The 20,209-nt window shown below is 40.2% G+C and overlaps 1 protein-coding gene across 2 annotated transcripts in view; it reads right to left on the bottom strand.

The window, feature by feature from the left end:
* LOC126285300 (beta-ureidopropionase) overlaps positions 1-20,209 on the bottom strand; it is a 158,672-nt gene that overhangs the window by 32,082 nt on the left and 106,381 nt on the right. For both annotated transcript variants that reach the window (XM_049984591.1, XM_049984592.1), the window contains exon 6: positions 11,774-11,898. In XM_049984591.1, coding sequence (XP_049840548.1) covers positions 11,774-11,898 — 125 coding nt within the window. The remainder of the gene's footprint in view (positions 1-11,773; positions 11,899-20,209) is intronic.

Here is a 20,209-nt window from a genome sequence, read left to right as displayed (position 1 = left end):
CGCTAGCAAAGTCGGTTGTACAACTGGGGCGAGTGCTGGGAAGTCTCTCTAGACCTGCCGTGTGGCGGCGCTCAGTCCGCAATCATTGATAGTGGCGATACGCGGGTCCGACGTATACTACCGGACCGCGGCACCTAGCAAGTGTGGTGTCTGGTGGTGACACCACAGAAATTATAATGACTAAGATAGGAAGTATGTTTAATTAAAGGTCAGATAACAGGAAAATTGATAAAATTGTAGGACCTACGTTATGGAAAACACTTTTGTCTTCTAGAGGGACTTCCCTTTCCTGCCAAAATTGACAAAAAAAGGAAATTTTCTGTCTTGAATAACTGGTAAACTAATAAATTATCCTAGTAAAAGTGGCATTTTTGAAATAAGAAAAATCAGAGTAACATAGCACAGTACCAAATTTTGGAAACAATAAGTATTTAAGATTAGAAAATTCTAGAACATGAAAACTTTGATTGCAAATAATTTTTGAACTTGGATGGTTCTGGATAAAGTATGATGTTTATGGAGAAGGGGAAAATAAGGGCTTTCAGCTGGGGTGTATCACATTAGCAAGAAACATGTATTTACTCACTAAGAATTCCAACTATGTGCATTCCTTAGTAATCTTAATTCAAAGTTGTTTCCAGGTAAATTAATTAGTTGCCATCATCAGCAACTGGGAACTCACATAGAGAGCAATAAAACTTTATGGCTTTATGCAATGCTTCTGATATTAGGTGACTTGTCTCCTTTACCCCTAAATTATTCGCATTCTACCAGAACTTTCTCACTATATTGTATGTGTGCCATTTGTAAAACTAGATTAAATAAAGAAAAGCAAATTATGTTACTGTTAGGAATGGTATAAGAATAAGTGGGTGGGTCCACCTTGCCTGCTACATAGGGACAAACATATTGTGAGGATGATGGGCAACAAAGATGAACATGGAGACCTCAGAGAGAGAAGGACAGATAACCACCATGTATCTTAAGTATAGTTACATTTGCGATAGGACAGCTCATTCAGACTCCTTGTCCTCACTAGAGTGGGTTCATCTCATCCTGGGGTCTGTATGAGATGCCCTTCCCTTTTAACCCTTCCCAGCATATCTATTTTTCTCCCCGAGGAAGAAACCCCTAGTTCTGAAAGTTAGGGTGGGGTATGTGCCTTTGTCCTTTGTATATGTCTATCAGGGTTTAATGCTACATATATGAGAACATTACATGGTTGCCCTGGATAACACTAAATGAGCTAGCACAGCTAGTGACAGACAATCAAAGAAATCTCCTGGCACTTAACGTCACGTACCATGCCATGATTCCAAGAGACAGACTTTCCTAAGGACCAACTCACAAAGAAGCTCAGACCTGCTCTCTGAGTTTTTCACTTTAATGTAGGGGGAACAAGCAAACTAAACGTCAAATCCTACAAAAAACTTTAAGTGACAGCCACATCAATCTTGGTGCCATACAGAAGACACAAGGTAAATCTGAAGAAAACGCTGTATCAAGAAGCAAATCATCTGGTTTCAATTTTCTGGGTGCCACACAGGACCAAGCTTCTGGCACAGCCATGTGTGTGAGATTAAATGTTGAGAATGCACTTCTCATTGGGACTTCCACTGACAACTATGTTCATGAACTAATTGTGAAGATTTGCGAGGTTACCATCATTAATGTCTACAAGCTTTCCTCTTGTACCTCACCAAAAGATGAACACATGAAAACTTGAACACCCATATCCATCCAGCATGTTTTGGAAACTTCACCAGTCATCACTAATGTTGGAAATATAAAGAAAATTATGAAAATGTGATGATTTGGTTAACTGATCAGAGGGGCACACACCATGTGTTTGACACTAAAGATCTAGATATGTTCCAGTCAGCAGTTTGGTAGCAGGAGTATAATCCTGATCTCTGCTTGGCAGCTGCCAGTAATAATAGCCAGTCAGTAGCAGCAACTTGTAAATTTCTCTCACATTTTCCATAGGGCCAACATTGTTCAGTCCTCATTGAACTCAGTATCAATATCCTATTAATACGATCTATTCCACGTCCTAGGTAAAAGTTTAAAAAAGCTGACTCAAAGGCATTCTTCATTAACTTAGACAAGTGCATGGGATGAATACTGGCAGCAAATAGGAACTATTAGAAGTTTACAGTGACAGCTATCAATACAACAAATAAGTCATTTCTAGAGGCCGCCAAAAGGAATCCAACATTTGCTGAACTGTTGAATGGAAGAACTTGTATGAGGAATTCCAGCAAAGCAGAGATCATGAGATGGCACATGAATTACTTCACAACTGTGAGATGTGCAAATTGGGCTGAGAGAGTTGAAGACTTAAGATTTGAAAATGTCATGCACGAAGCCTGGTCATTACTGAGGAAGCTAGGAGATAATAGCCCAGAGGAACAAGTATGTGGCTCTATGCATCACCGAATCAAACCACTAATCATATGGTGTCAACATCAATAACTCCACAAGATCAAGATCATGCAATTAAAGTTTAAAAAAGAGCTTATGACCATCAAAGCAGCCTGCAAAACAAAAACCAATTACTTGGTAGCCTTCAACATGAAAAAAATCGCAGTAGTTCTTCAGGAAATGGAATTAGCGAAAGCCCCTAGTTTCGGTGTCATCCACATCTAATTGCTTGTACATTGTGGTGACTACAAGAAATCAGCTTGCCTGTTTTTTCACCAGTATCTCACAGACAGGCAATGTTCCCCATCAACTCAGGAGAGCTAAGATAATTTCGGTCTTAAAACCAGAAAATTCCAATGATTCTCCAAAAAAATATAAACCAATAGCATTGCTCAGTATGATTTACAAACTTTTGGTAAGATTTTTCCATAACAAGATCATCCCTGAGATACTTCAACATATCCCAACTGAACAGGCAGTATTTTGCTCTCATCAAGGGAGGAAGGAAGATTGAGTTTAATGTCCTGTCAACATCGAGGTCATTAGAGATGGAGAACAAGTGTGGATTGTGTCAATGATGGGGAAGGAAATCAGCTATACCCTTTCAAAGAAACCATCCCAGCAATTGCCCAGAACAATTTAGAGAAATCATGGAAAACATGAAATTGGATGGTTTGAACTGTCGTCCTCATAAATTCCCTCATCAAAGCTGCTCAGATCAAGTTCTCTCATAAGTAATATTCATAGAAGCAGGGTACCAAACACAGTTGAAAACATAAGCTGTGTTTATTGATCTTGCAGCAGAATACAACATAGCTTAAAGACAGAGCATGTTATTGAAACTCTTGAAAGTGATCCCCTGCAAAACTACCATCAACCCAGTCATTGCCTTGCTTTCTGACAGATGCTTCCAAGTGATCATGGGTAATTGTGGAGCCGCTATGTAAACCATAAAACATATAGTTGAAGATCATTTCCTGACAGCCTTCACCAGTGTCTGCTCCGAACTCCCACATGCTACCAAACGGATGGTAGAATATATCAGCAGTGTGGACATTTGGCTGTAGTTGTGTTCCTGTATATTCTGTGGTTTTATATACCTTGTGTGTTTTACAGGGCCATTGCTGTGTATTTTGTCATCTTAAGTGAGAATTCAAAAATGACATTCCATCTTTTTTATCACTCCCTGTAATCCCCTCTCTCCATACTCCTCCATCAACAACATCCAATGGCACAGCAATGAAAATCTCATATTATACATTCGATCATTAAACTACGCTGATCTCTTCTTATTTTCTGGGGACCATTCCCAGTTGTCTTACTTTTACCTCAATTCCTTCAAAACTGACTGAGGACAACAAATGTCCTCAGTTTCTTATTTTTTGTCCTGACTTTTTCAAATTTCTCAAAATAACTAAAATAGGAAGGATTTGGAACTAGAATTCAACTGAATATACCAGTGTAACCAATTTTGGCATCAATTACTTAGTCTATTTAATTGTAAGAAAAATGGACTAAAGAAGGTGTGGAACTATTTTCAGGTGTCAATGAATTTTTTCTTCAATTTAGAAAACTATGCTATACTCGTGAAAGACATGCTGAAGCATCAAACTAGATCATCTGGATAACTATAGCATTATTTCATTTCTGTTGTAATTGAAGTATTTCTTGAATGAGGAATAAATCTCATCTTTTTCAGCATCCACTGTCTTGTGATTAAATAAATAAATGATGTCTTGTTTGCATTTTCTATTAAAGCTGTACAACTTTTATTTTTAGCTGCCATGGTGGTGCAATGGTCTAAATCATTTACTCCTGATAATCACTCAAGAGAGATGAATGGAGGTAATGTCTGTTTCAGTTTTGTACTCAGTAGTGACTGCTTTAGTTTTGAGGTAACATGTTTACTTTCATCAATTACTTAAGTAATTGTTCCGTATGTCTTTGAAACCAATTTGGTTTTCTGATTTTTCCTCTTTTTCATTTTCTCTCATCATTTGCTCAATTTTTTCTCTGTTTGATTCGAAATTAATTTTTCTCACCCTTTGTTGGCCCTAAAATTTTGCCACCCTAGGTGGCTGCCAATTCTTGTCCAATGGTAGAAACGAAGCTGGTATTTTTATATCTATTCTTTTCTCTTTTTTATATGATCTCTGTTTTATATGGTCACATAATGTTTGCATTCCAGATTATCTATATGTAATTAATTCATGTGATGTAATGCACCATACACTAAATAAATATGCGTCTTTCAAGCAGCAGTACTGAAATTTCAGATCCTGCAGGTCAGTAGTAGCCAGCAATTCTGCCTGATAATTTTACAATTTTCTCAAGTGAAATTTTCTTTAAATAACATTTAAAACCTTATTCTTATGACTTATAACAATTTATGTACTCAGAGGATTCTTAATACTGGGTAGCTGGACCGTGATATTCTTGTTTTGATCACAGGATAGCTGGTAGGAGACCTCAAGTAGAATGCCTAGTTTGTGTTTACAAGTCAGTCAGTTTTGTGTCCCATAGTTCATTACCATGTGTAGAATTAATAGTAATGATGTCAAAAATGTCATTTTACATTCACATTATACATTCATTTCTAAATATGACCAAACTATGAACATTTACAAGACCTTTTTTATTTTTATTTTTTAAAATCATATGTGATTAGTAATTTCTTCCCACCAGTTTTTACAGATTACAAAAATAGAAAGTCTCCTATGGAATAGAAGGAGTGCGAAGGAGAAACTGTTTCAGTTTGTTTTCAAATTTAATTTTGCTGTCTGTCAGACAATTTATATAATTGGGTAGGTGATAAAAAATTTTGGTTGTAGTATTGTGCATCACATACACACTAAATACAACCTTAATGTGGGGCTAAAAAAGTTGATTTTCTTCTTTCTTAAGCGAATGCCTACAAAATGATCATGGGTGAGCACTGCACATTACTCTTACAGCACATTTCGAACGATGAAGACTTTTCTTCTTAAAGATGAGTTACACTCGGACATTATTCCCTATGACATTATTGAATGTAAATATGCAATATATGTCCACTTACCAGTTTGGCTCTCCCCTACATTTTCAATAATCCGAAGTGTGAAAGTAGTTTCCACACTAATTATTATTTCCTTACAGTCTGTTAACTTATTAATATATCTCTTATTGGTATATGTGTAGAACTGAATATGCTGCATCTTTTTAAAATTGGGAGAGAGACCATTCACAGAAAACCACTCAATAATACTTTTACATTTCTTCTGTATGTTTAGACTGATTACAATACTAGTGCTATCCACAAACATAACTAATTTCACTTGTTGCACGTGAGATGGAAGGTTGTTTACATTTGTGAAAAACAATAGTGAACACAAGATAGAGTATTGTGAAACCCTGTAAGTGATGAGAAAGAATCTGGAGAACAGGTGATTGTTAAAGCACTGTGTGGCATAGAGACACAAACATGCTGAGGTCCTACTGATTTGGATTCCTTGTTCTGATCTTTACATTTCTTTCTGCCTCTTCTTCATTCCATTCCTTTTTTGACTTATATCTTCTGTTCCTTTCTACATCTGTCGTATGCCATTAATATTTCTTTTTGTCTAGTAATTTCTTGCCATATGTTGTAGAATGTCAGACATTATAATTTTGAAGCTACATAGTGCAGCAATTTTGAGCCCAGTCAGTTATTTTGTGTACAGCACTCAATTTACTTCTGAAAAATATTTCTTTCTTTTCTTTCTTCCCACTTCATTATACTGAAAAAGCAGCCTCAAGGTGCAAAAGCTTAAATGTATCAACCTTTAGATGTTGAACAAAAATGTATGTGAAAATGTTCTTGCTACAGTAATTGTAGCTTGTGTGGTTTTCAACGATCAAAACAAACAAAACTATAAGAAAAAATAACATTATTGTTACAGTGGCACTGAAGATGATTTAGAATAAAGTGAAACACATCTTGTCTGAATAAGACTTTTATTACAGTTGCTAAAGACGGAAATTAACCTGTACAACATGTATGTACCTATTGTCCACTGTTTATTTTTTCAGTTTCTGGCTTAGTGCAGACCAACTGTTTAACGATCAAGTAGCCTTTTATCCACAATGTAAAAATACTTGTGTTCAGAAAAGTATGTACATAACACAAACCAAGATTGAGAGGTAACCAAAGCAGCAAAAACAAAGTATTAATTTAACTTTCAGTGACTTACTAACAAATGAGACTGCAAACAGGCACAAAATTTCATCTTGTAAATAATAACGTACTACACTGGTAAGCAATTATGACAGCAAATGGGTGATTCATTCTGAGCAGAAAACTACAACAGAATACTTTGTGGCAACACCAATTTGCTTTTAGTATTTGCCCCACACCAAATGCTCCAGCTATTCCTGCATATTTGATTATTTGATCTTCACAAGACAGCTTTCAATAATCATTTTGAAGATGTGAAGAAATAAATGAAACACACTGTACAATCCTATTGGGCATTAAGAGCCCCATAAGCAACAATTATACAGTATTGTAACTTTCTTTGCAGCTCATGCTCAGCGATACATTCCAATAATAGTAATAGTAATAATAATAATAATAATAATAATAATAATAATAATAATAATAATAATAATAAAACCCGTGGAGGCCCGGGAAAAGAACAGGCCTCCAGTATGTTCTGCCAGTCGTAAAAGGCGATGAAAAGAACAAACCACTAATAGGGCTAACCCCCCTTTTAGTGTGATTAGTCGGTTCAGGACAGAACTAATGAAGCCTCGGACAAGCGCTGTCACGGTTGGGGACGACGCTCGAACCCTATGCCTGTCCACAATGGTAACGACACATGGAAAATGATTTAAATCCAATTAGAGGTGTTTTGCAGGATATGCTTCCTGCAACCACTCTAGAAGGAAAACAAAGGCAGAGGATGAGATGGGCATATGAAGTTAACCGACACCTCATGTTCTCTTATTACCAAGCAACAAACTTAGGAACCAACACAACTGGATACAGATCACAAGTATACACAACATTTATTACAAGATACCCAGAATTAAAATTTTTAACAGAACAACGACTAGCTGATCAGATCCATTTAATAATAAAAAATAACAGGATACCCCAGTCAGAATTAGAAAACATCAAACAACAAGTACAACAAAATAATGTGCAATCAGAAGAAGAAGAAAACACAGTAATGGACTCAAACATACCAGAGCAAACAAATAAAGAACAACACGCATCAATTAAACAATCAGAGGAAAATTAAATCTTAAGACAGCACAAATAGAACACGAAGTGACACACATGTTAGATACAGAAGAAAAATTTCAGCTGACATATATAGAATACAAAGACACAAATACAGACAATAGACCATTCTTGCATAGACCACCAAATAACCCACAAGTCGAAACAACAATAACAACTATCAACACAATCATACACAACAAAATAAATGAAAATACAACTATGGAAGAGTTACAAATACTGGTTTATATAGGAGCACTCACTACACTAAATATACACACTAGGCAGAGATCAGAACCAACCAACACACAGAAGAAACCCACAAAACCACTGCGGCGCAGTGTAAGCCAGAACGCCTTATCGAACAACTTCCGGTCGCCGCGCACCAAGCGAGCGACCTTATCAGTACGATTCCGCAACCAGAAACTGAATTTTCGACCAACACGGGCCTAGTAATACTAGGGCCCATGTTGCCGCGGCAGCCTCGACAGCGGCTAAGTCCCGTTCAAGGTCACCCGCCTAGCGAGCAACAAAGAGCACGATAAAAAAAAAAAAAAAAAAAAAAAAAAAAAAAAAAAAAAAAAAAAAAAAATCACGAGCGGTCTGGTGGTCTGGTGCATGGCGTCGTCACTGGCAGCATAGTGTACTTGTCTATCGCAGTTTGAAAGCAATTGATATTGACCTTGCTGGTCAATTTAATAAACAGCAGTTGATTGGAGGTCCAAATGTTTTTCGTGGACTCCATCTCAACTTTACCTGTGATGTACAAGCAGTGTTTGGAGGTAGCACTTGGCTCACACTTGCTGTTGTATGGGGCAATCAAGCAGATTATGGGGCCTTGAAGCTTTTCCTGATGCTAACATTCTGACTTGGAAGACATGGAGTATTTCTGAGACTACAGGACTGTTGGCTAAACAGCCTTATGGTACTCTAGTTCCAAGCATGTCTTTTGTTTTGAGTACAAGAAAGAAGAAGAAATTAAATGCTGATGAGTACCTTTTTATATGGGCCAAAGTTGGTAATGGAAATTGTAAAATAAAGATCAATGGAGATTGTATGATTTATTATACACAGGCTACAGATCAGAATAGAAAAACTGAGAAAAGACATCGGACAGCTAACACAACTTATAAGAAACGAAATATCAGACAAAAAATGAAAAAGGTTAGGTAAAATCTCACAACAAGAAGCGATAGAGCAATTAGATGAAACGAAGCAGAAATTACAGCATTGGCCAAACAACTTAGAAGATACAAAAAAAGTGAAAATAGAAGGAAACAAAACCAAACATTCAACACAAACCAAAAGAAATTTTACCAGACAATAGATAACACACACATTAAAATCCACCAAACATAAGAGACATGGAACACTTCTGGAGCAACATATGGTCAAACCCGGTACAGCATAACAGGCATGCATGGTGGATACAAGCAGAAACAGACACATACAAGATGATACCACAAATGCCTAAAGTGATAATTTTGCAACATGAAGTCACCCAAGCAATTAATTCTACTCACAATTGGAAAGCCCCTGGAAAAGATTTAAGCATGGAATATACCAAGGAGACTCATTAAGCCCATTCTGGTTCTGCCTTGCTCTGAACCCACTATCCAACATGCTTACAAATTATGGATGCAGTATTACTGGAACATACCAACACAAGATCATACATTTGCTATACATTGATGATCTAAAACTACTGGCAGCAACAAATCAACAACTCAACCAATTAATAAAGATAACAGAAGTATTCAGCAATGATATAAATATGGTTTTGGAACAGACAAATGTAAGAAAAATAGCATAGTCAAGGGAAAACACACTAAACAGGAAGATTATATATTGGATAACCACAGCAACTGCATAGAAGCGATGGAAAAAACAGATGCCTATAAATATCTAGGATACAGACAAAAAATAGGAATAGATAATACAAATATTAAAGAAGAACTAAAAGAAAAATACAGTCAAAGACTAACAAAAATACTGAAAACAGAATTGACAGCAAGAAACAAACAAAAGCTATAAATACTTATGCTATACTACTATTGACCTACTCATTTGGAGCACTGAAATGGAGTAACAGAGAACTAGCAGCACTCAATACGCTTACACGATCACAATGCCACAAATATAGAATACATCACATACATTCAGCAACAGAAAGATTCACATTAAGCAGAAAGGAAGGAGGAAGGGGATTTATCGACATAAAAAATCTACATTATGGACAGGTAGACAATTTAAAAAAATTCTTTATAGAACGAGCAGAAACTAGCAAAATACACAAAGCAATCACTCATATAAATACATCGGCTACACCACTGCAATTTCATAACTGCTTTTACAACCCTTTAGATCACATAACATCAACAGATACGAAGAAAGTAAATTGGATAAAGAAAACACTACATGGCAAGCACCCGTATCATCTAACACAGCCACACATCGATCAAGATGCATCCAACACATGGCTAAGAAAAGGCAATATATACAGTGACATGGAAGGATTCATGATTACAATACAGGATCAAACAATAAACACCAGATATTACAGCAAGCATATTATTAAAGATCCCAATACCAAAACAGATAAATGCAGACTTTGCAAACAACAAATAGAAACAGTAGATCACATCACAAGCAGATGTACAATACTAGCAAATACAGAATACACTAGAAAATGACAATGTAGCAAAAATAATACATCAACAACTTGCCATACAACATAAACTAATAAAACAACACGTTCCCACATATGAGTATGCACCACAAAATTTACTGGAGAATAATGAATACAAATTATACTGGAACAGAACCATTATAACAGATAAAACAACACCACATAGCAAACCTGGCATCATACTCACCAATAAAAATAAGAAATTAACACAACTAATCGAAATATCCATACCCAATACAACAAATATACAGAAGAAAACAGGAGAAAAAATTGAAAAATACATCCAACTGGATGAGGAAGTCAAGGCCATGTGGCATCAGGATAAAGTTGACATTATACCAATTATACTATCAACTATGGGAGTCATACCACACAGTATCCACCAGTACATCAACGCAATACAGCTACATCCAAACTTATATATACAACTATAGAACTCTGTAATTATTGATACATGTTCAATTACCCTAAAGTTCCTAAATGCAATGTAACATATTGCGTATAGTTAAAAGGAAGTCACGCTTGATCAAGGTCTGCATCACTTTCCATTTTTAACCAGACATAACGTCTGAGAAAGGAAATAATAATAATAATAATAATAATAATAACTACTAATAAAAGAACAAAATTACAAACCTTATTATCAAATAAAATAGAAAGAAACTTCCACATGGGAAAAATATATTAAAAACAAAGATTCCAAGACTTACCAAGCGGGAAAGCGCCGGCAGACAGGCACATTAACAAAACACACACACACACACACACACACACACAGAATTACTAGCTTTCGCAACCGATGGTTGCTTCTTCAGGAAGGAGAGGGAAAGACGAAAGGATGTGGGTTTTAAGGACACACACACACACACACACAGAATTACTAGCTTTCGCAACCGATGGTTGCTTCTTCAGGAAGGAGAGGGAAAGACGAAAGGATGTGGGTTTTAAGGGAGAGGGTAAGGAGTCATTCCAATCCCGGGAGCAGAAAGACTTCCCTTAGGGGAAAAAAAGGACAGGTGTACACTCGCACACACATACACACACATATCCATCCGCACATACACAGCATGTATGTGCGGATGGATATGTGTGTGTATGTGTGTGCGAGTGTACACCTGTCCTTTTTTTCCCCTAAGGGAAGTCTTTCCGCTCCCGGGATTGGAATGACTCCTTACCCTCTCCCTTAAAACCCACATCCTTTCGTCTTTCCCTCTCCTTCCTGAAGAAGCAACCATCGATTGCGAAAGCTAGTAATTCTGTGTGTGTGTGTGTGTGTGTGTGTGTGTGTGTGTGTGTGTGTGTGTGTGTTTTGTTAATGTGCCTGTCTGCCGGCGCTTTCCCGCTTGGTAAGTCTTGGAATCTTTGTTTTTAATATATTTAAACCTTATTATCACTTAGATATTTTTAAATTATCTCACCTCAGTGCACCTACTGTAGCTGAAGGGTTGAAAACAATTTCAGCTCCATTAATTCCAAACATAAGCCAGTTCAATGGGTGATGACGTCCATAACAAATGTTTACAGCAATTTTACCAAATGAAGTCTGCAAACAAAGTAATATTAAAGTTACAAGTTAGGAATTACATCAATTCCACAAAACTTTCACGTGCAAAATTGCTAAGGTTTGAAAAATACTATAGTGCCAAGCAACATAGCAGCAATGCCTTTATTGTTTGCCATATCTTCGGACCAACCTTGCATTGCCACTGATGCCAAGCAGAGAACTGTGCCACAACAAATGTCGAATTTACTGAGTGACTTCAAAATAAACATTCCAGATTTGACACCAAGTGAATCAGTTCCTTGTACTTCAGACAAAAGTGTAGCAGAGAATCACATTAAACAATGGCTGCCCACCTCCACAACGAACATTAAGCTAAGTGCCTTCAACTTTCGCACAGGAACAAAATCTTGCGTGTTCCAATGCTGGTGATTAGGAGCATTATGATATTCACATTAATTTCCTGAACCATTCGGATGCCTCCACAGAGCCATTATGGTTGACCAACAATGGCCAATGCCATACCACTCCATTGTTCTGTTTTGTCATTCAGCAGCCAATGGACACCACAATCAAGGTTTACATCTCCTTTCAGAGCCTCTGCATTCTAATTTTACAAATCCAGTTCCGACCTTTGTGACTAAATGTGAGTTCTGCGAGACAGACCATGACATCACTCACACCCCAGCTGCACCAGCCGCACTGGGCGTAATAACTAACTCGTTTGTGGTCCAGCACTGTTTTATTACCTGCACTCAGCACCAAAACCAACTATGGACTCCGAGAATGAGTTTTTCACAACCTCATTTTGGTAAAGTCAGATACTGCTGCCTCTTGGTTCAAGTGAAGTCACACCCATGTCAGTTGTGTCATGAATGACTGCACATCCATACTAATTCCATGAGACATTGACTGTGCCACTGGGTAACAAATGGACCATGCCTTCCTTCTTTATGGTGCCAGGACCTCATGCACATTCTTATATACATTTCCCATCACCTCAGGCATCCGACATTGGAAAAGCCATACCTACTCCCATCAGCCCCAGAACTTCACACTCACCCACAGCTGTTCTTCAAACAGCCACCAAGTTCTAGGCAAGTCACCATGTGTTACTGATGCCACCCACACCACAACATGACTCACCTCATCACTTGCCACCCTATATCAAGCTGCATTTCCTGTATATCTCGTGCACTGATGCTCTCGCACCTCCCACACCTCCTGGCCATGCCACACCTGCCTCACGATGGCGCCCTTCAATTAAATCACTGATGGCCATCACATTGGCCACTACCATCTGAAACTACCATTGTTCTGTGCGGATTCTCCAGCAATGTGGTTTGCCTTCAGCCATGCCATCTTTGTTCTGTCACCGCCTGCTACTTGACGCAACGCTTCTGCCTGACTGTGCACTAAGGACACTTTGGTTCCTGAAACTGCCAGAAAACATCCAGACAGTGATGCTAGGGCTTGAGGAGGCACCACTGGAGTTTAAACTTTGATTCATTGAAAGAATTCAGGCACTGTCACAAAACCACATTCTAATTAACACTCAACAGCACTACACTGCACTCAATGATCAGTACGCCTGCACTGAAACTGGTTTTGCACAAGCCGGGCCAAGCTGGCCCGACATTCAGTTCATCTGCAGACTACCCAACAATGTCTGGACTGACCAGAACTGGGTTTTAGCCCCTGCCTCTACCACCTTGAGCACCTTCCATGGTTCCGGTGGGCAACAGTTGCCTACTGTGACAGACAATGTTGTTGCCTCCTCCCCACCAGCTGGTCACTGACTAAATCGAGTGCACCAATCAAGTGCATCATCTGCTTCCATGCCCAACACACAGCAATGCTACTGCTGGTTTCACACCAGATTTGGGCAGGTCGCACTGTGCTGCAGACAACCCTGTGCCTACCCAAACTAGAACAGTGGTGTGACTTAGGTGCACCAGGCCGTTCTTCATTAACAAGACACCTCTGTACACCACAACAAAATAGTAGTGACACAATGTTTCAATGGGCAGACTATACATCCATGACAGGCGTCTGCACATGTATTTTCTCATTGATACCAGGGTCAATATGAGCACTCTACCACCTGCTCTCACACTTTCTGCACTGTTGCTGTTCCGGCTGCAACTGCACGTGTCCAATGACACTGTAATCACAGTTGCTGGAACTGCACACATCACGCCTGATCTCTGCACGGATATGTAAATACCTTGAACATCCCTAGTAGCAGAGACAGTTCAACCAGTCCTGAGCCAGTTTCCTCCAGCACTACCAACTACTGTCAGATTTAAATCATGTCCTCCTATTACGACGGGATGGCCAGCAGCTGATCCATGATGTTGTCAGAGATACACTACCTGCTGGGACTGCATTGCCTCTGATCACACTGCCACTGCTTGACATACCACATGATCTGAAGCTACAAACCAGCTACAGTTAAAGGCAGCTGAGTACTCATATTATGACAACGAGGTCACATGCTTGAACAACGAACAGTTACAGAGACAAATTGTGGATGCCACCGCATCACTACATGCAGCTCAACAGCATCTTGATGACCTTCATCACCTCAAACACCAATCACTATCGCGGTGCCACTTCTCAGGTTAGTGAATGATCACAACCTCCATGTGAGAACACTCCTGAGACCATGTGCTCCCTGCCGCCGTTGGATAAGCAGCTGCCAGCAGAAAGTCGTATACACCTAGCTCACTCATTTGTTACATAGTTTAATTCTTAATTTCTTTGCGTGTTTTTGGTACTTGCATTGTTTAATTCATAAATTTCGGGCGTATTATAGTATTTGAGAGTTGTAGCATTGCGTTTTAGAACCAGAATAGTGTAAAATCTCGTAGTCTCCTTCCGCCGCCAAGCAGTGTGTCAGCAGTGCGCAAGTAGCAGCATTACTGCATTTACTAGGCAATCTCATATTTTAATAACCGTATAAATTTAGTGTCGATTTGTTTGTGCTCTCCGTAGATTAATTCAGACGTTCTTTGCACAACAGTTTTTAGCATGGATGGGGACTGCAACTGCTGTGTTCGGATGCAGGCTGAGTTGGCATCCCTTCTCTCCCAGCTTCAGGCAGTGTTGGCTTCACTCACACAGCTTGAGGCTGTTGCCAATGGGCATCACTGTGGGGGTCCAGATGGGGGTCTGTCGGGGACAGCCAGCTCGTCCCACGCATCCCCCGATCTGACTACGAAGGTGGCTGCCCGGGATACTGCCTACATTGTGGCTGATCCCTCACCTGTGGTAGAGTGGGAGGTCATCTTGAGTTGTGGCAGGGGGCGAAAGATATTCCAGAGGGCTGAACGGAAGGCCTCTCCAGTTTGTCTGACGAACCGGTTTCAGGCTCTGTCTCCGGCTGATACTGATCTTCGGCCGGAGATGGCTGCTTGTGCTGTTCCACAGGTTGCCCCTCAGTCTGCAAGATCCGGGCAGTCTCACAGGGTGGGCTTACTGGTAGTTGGGGGCTCCAACGTCAGGCGCGTAATGGGGCCCCTTAGGGATATGGCAGCAAGAGAGGGGAAGAAAACCAATGTGCACTCCGTGTGCATACCGGGGGGAGTCATTCCAGATATGGAAAGGGCCCTTCCGGATGCCATGAAGGGAACAGGGTACACCCATCTGCAGGTGGTCGCTCATGTCGGCACCAATGATGTGTGTCGCTATGGATCGGAGGAAATTCTCTCTGGCTTCCGGCGGCTATCTGATTTGGTGGAGACTGCCAGTCTAGCTAGCAGGATGAAAGCAGAGCTCACCATCTGCAGCATCGTTGACAGGACTGACTGTGGACCTTTGGTACAGAGCCGAGTGGAGGGTCTGAATCAGAGACTGAGACGGTTCTGTGACCGTGTGGGCTGCAGATTCCTCGACTTGCGCCATAGGGTGGTGGGGTTTCAGGTTCCGCTGGATAGGTCAGGAGTCCACTACATGCAGCAAGCACCTACATGGGTAGCAGGGGTTGTGTGGCATGGACTGGGTGGTTTTTTACATTAGATGGCCTCGGGCAAGTACAGAAAGGGCAACAACCTCAAAGGGTGTGGGGCAAAGTCAGGACATGTGGGGACCAAGCAGCAATCGGTATTGTAATTGTAAACTGTGGAAGCTGCATTGGTAAAGTACCGGAACTTCAAGCGCTGATAGAAAGCACCGAAGCTGCAATCATTATAGGTACAGAAAGCTGGTTGAAGCCAGAGATAAATTCAGCCAAAATTTTTACAAAGGCACACACGGTGTTTAGAAAGGATAGATTGCATGCAACTGGTGGTGGCGTGTTTGTCGCTGTTAGTAGTAGTTTATCCTGTAGTGAAGTAGAAGTGGATAGTTCCTGTGAAATATTATGGGTGGAGGTTACACTCAACAGCCGATCTAGGCTAATAATTGGCTCCTTTTACCGACCTCCCGACTCAGCAGCATTAGTGGCAGAACAACTGAGAGAAAATCTGGCATATATTTCACATAAATTTTCTCAGTATGTTATAGTCTTAGGTGGAGATTTCAATTTACCAGATATAGACTGGGACACTCATATGTTTAGGACAGGTGGTAGGGACAGAGCATCGAGTGACATTATACTGAGTGCACTATCCGCAAATTACCTCGAGAAATTAAACAGAGAACCGACTCATGGAGATAACATCTTGGATCCACTGATAACAAACAGGCCCGAACTTTTCGACTCTGTAAGCGCAGAACAGGGAATTAGTGATCATAAGGCCATTGCAGCATCCCTGAATATGGAAGCAAAAAGGAATATAAAAAAAGGGAGGAAGGTTTATCTGTTTAGCAAGAGTAATAGAAGGCAGATTTCAGACTACCTAACAGATCAAAACGAAAATTTCTGTTCCGACACTGACAATGTTGAGTGTTCATATGGAAAAAGTTCAAGGCAATCGTAAAATGCGTTTTAGACAGGCACGTGCTGAGTAAAACTGCGAGGGACGGGAAAAACGCACCATGGAAAGAAAAAAAACAAAAACCTAGGAAACTACTGTGAGAGAAAAGAGAGCTTCACAGCAAGTGTAAACGCAGTCAAAACGTCTGAGTCAAACAAATGCTAAACCATGTCAAAGCTCGTGTAAGGGGGGCTATACGTGAAACGTTCAGTGAATTAGAAAGTAAAATTCTATGTACCGACTTGACAGAAAATCCTAGGAAGTTCTGGTCTTACGTTAAATCAGTATGTGGCTCGAAACAACATATCCAGACACTCCAGGATGATGATAGCATTGAAACAGAGGATGACACGTGTAAAGCTGAAATACTAAACACCTTTTTCCAAAGCTGTTTCACAGAGGAAAACCGCACTGCAGTTTCTTCTCTAAATCCTTGCACAAACGAAAAAATGGCTGACATCGAAATAAGTCTCCAAGGAATAGAAAAGTAACTGGAATCACTCAACAGAGGAAAGTCCACTGGACCTGATGGGATACCAATTCGATTCTACACAGAGTACGCGAAAGAACTTGCCCCCTTCTAACAGCCGTGTACCACAGGTCTCTAGAGGAACGGAAGTTTCCAAATGATTGGAAAAGAGCACAGCTAATCCCAGTTTTCAAGATGGGTCGTCGAGCAGATGCACAAAACTATAGACCTATATCTCTGACGTCGATCTGTTGTAGAATTTTAGAACATGTTTTTTGCTCGAGTATCATGTCGTTTTTGGAAACCCAGAATCTACTCTGTAAGAATCAACATGGATTCCGGAAACAGCGATTGTGTGAGACCCAACTCACTTTATTTGTTCATGAGACCCAGAAATTATTAGATACAGGCTCCCAGGTAGATGCTATTTTCCTCGACTTCTGGAAGGCGTTCGATACAGTTCTGCACTGTCACCTGATAAACAAAGTAAGAGCCTACGGAATATCAGACCAGCTGTGTGGCTGGATTGAAGAGTTTTTAGCAAACAGAACACAGCATGTTGTTATCAATGGAGAGACGTCTACAGACATTAAAGTAACCTCTGGCGTGCCACAGGGGAGTGTTATGGGACCATTGCTTTTCACAATATATATATAAATGACCAAGTAGATAGTGTCGGAAGTTCCATGCGGCTTTTCGCGGATGATGATGTAGTATACAGAGAAGTTGCAGCATTAGAAAATTGTAATGAAATGCAGGAAGATCTGCAGCGGATAGGCACTTGGTGTAGGGATTGGCAACTGACCCTTAACATAGACAAATGTAATGTATTGCGAATACATAGAAAGAAGGATCCTTTATTGTATGATTATATGATAGCGGAACAAACACTGGTAGCAGTTACTTCTGTAAAATATCTAGAGTATGCGTGCGGAACAATTTGAAGTGGAATGATCATATAAAATTAATTGTTGGTAAGGCGGGTACCAGGTTGAGATTCATTGGGAGAGTCCTTAGAAAATGTAGTCCATCAACAAAGGAGGTGGCTTACAAAATACTCGTTCGACCTATACTTGAGTATTGCTCATCAGTGTGGGATCCGTACCAGATCAGGTTGACGGAGGAGATAGAGATGATCCAAAGAAGAGCGGCGTGTTTCATCACAGGGTTATTTGGTAACCATGATAGCGTTACAAAGATGTTTAGCAAACTCAAGTGGCAGACTGTGCAAGAGAGGCGCTCTGCATCATGGTGTAGCTTGCTCTCCAGGTTTCGAGAGAGTGTGTTTCTGGATGAGGTATTGAATATATTGCTTCCCCCTACTTATACCTCCCGAGGAGATCACGAATGCAAAATTAGAGAGATTCGAGCACGCACGGTGGCTTTCAGACAGTCGTTCTTCCCGTGAACCATACGCGACTGGAACAGAAAAGGGAGGTAATGACAGTGGCACATAAAGAGCATTCTGCCACACACCGTTGGGTGGCTTGCGGAGTATAAATGTAGATGTAGATGTTGTGTGACGTCAACAGCAACAGTGAATCATTTCATACCCCACATCCTGGACTTGCTCCACACTCCCCCATTAGACTGCATACAATCTGTGCCATGTCGGATGGCACTGTCCACCATATTGCAAAAACACCAGATCCCCCTGTCCATCACCTCTCCCACCTTCTACCTCCCATCAAACTTAAAACAGCTAAAGCTGCAGTGGACGAATTTTTACTAGCTGTCATAGTCAGGCCATCAGCAGTGCTTAGGCTTCCCCAATTAAACTAGTTCCCGAAAAGAATGGTACTTGACACCTATGTGGTGATTACCACTACCTCAACACCTGTACAAGCACTGACAGCTATCCCATTTGAAACTTGAATGATTTTTCACACATCTAGGCCGGGGCAAAAATTGATTGCAGAACATCTTACTTGTAAATTATAATGGCAGCTGCAGACATACCAAAAACTGCAATAATCATGCCATTTGGTCTTTTTGAGTTCCTCTACATGCTGTATGGACTAAAAAATTTGGCACACACAGACATAGCAATGATTTAATGATAGTGCAGAGTTCAATTGCTTTTGTGTTGCACCTATCTAGATGACATCATAATCTGTTTGCAAAACAAGGAAGACCATCATGACCACCTGTATATCATTGTTGATAAGCTTGCCTCTCATGCTGTCATTATAAACGAAGACAAGTACTAACTTCTGCAACCCCATATGACCTCTGTTGGATGCCATGTCGATGTGCCTGGGATGCGTCCTATTCATGAGAAAACTCACTAGATATGCTTCCTCCCATCTCCCAACAACTACCAAGAGCAGCGTATATTTTTGGGGGTCATAGATTTCTACAGGAACTAATTGCCACACGACACTGGAACTTCGCTTCCAGTCACCCAAGCACTCCTTAGCAAGAATGCGTCTGGTAAATGACACCTCGATTGGACACCGCAAATGTGGCTTTCGACAAAATAAAAGTTTGTATGCCACAACCCTCAGCCAATGCACATCTAGTTATCATGTCTGATGCTAGCAATCATCCAACTGCAGCTCCTTTACAGCACTAGACCAATGTCATCACTCAGCTTGTCAGTTTTTCTTATGCAAACTTACCAAAGTCCAGAAAAAATGGTCCACATTTGACTACAAACTACAAGCTGTATATGAAGCAGTTCACTCACTTTCAAGATGATGATGATGAGGGTAGACACCTTACCATATAAATACACCATCACCCATTGGCAGATGCATTCCATAACACATTAGTGGATTATGCATCCAGGAGATTCAGCCACCTCAACTTTGTAGCACAGTTAAGTACCAACATGTGATACAGTAAAAGTGGTGATAATAATGTGGTGAACTCCTTTCCCTGTAGTGCCACTACATCCACTCACTTGGACTTTGTTAGGATCACAGATGTACAAGCGACAGACGCCGAGGTCCACAGCTTGTTT

The sequence above is a fragment of the Schistocerca gregaria genome, chromosome 8 (genome assembly GCF_023897955.1).
Source record: "Schistocerca gregaria isolate iqSchGreg1 chromosome 8, iqSchGreg1.2, whole genome shotgun sequence".
In the NCBI taxonomy this organism is placed as follows: domain Eukaryota; kingdom Metazoa; phylum Arthropoda; class Insecta; order Orthoptera; family Acrididae; genus Schistocerca; species Schistocerca gregaria.
This window is presented reverse-complemented; position numbering and strand designations above follow the sequence as displayed.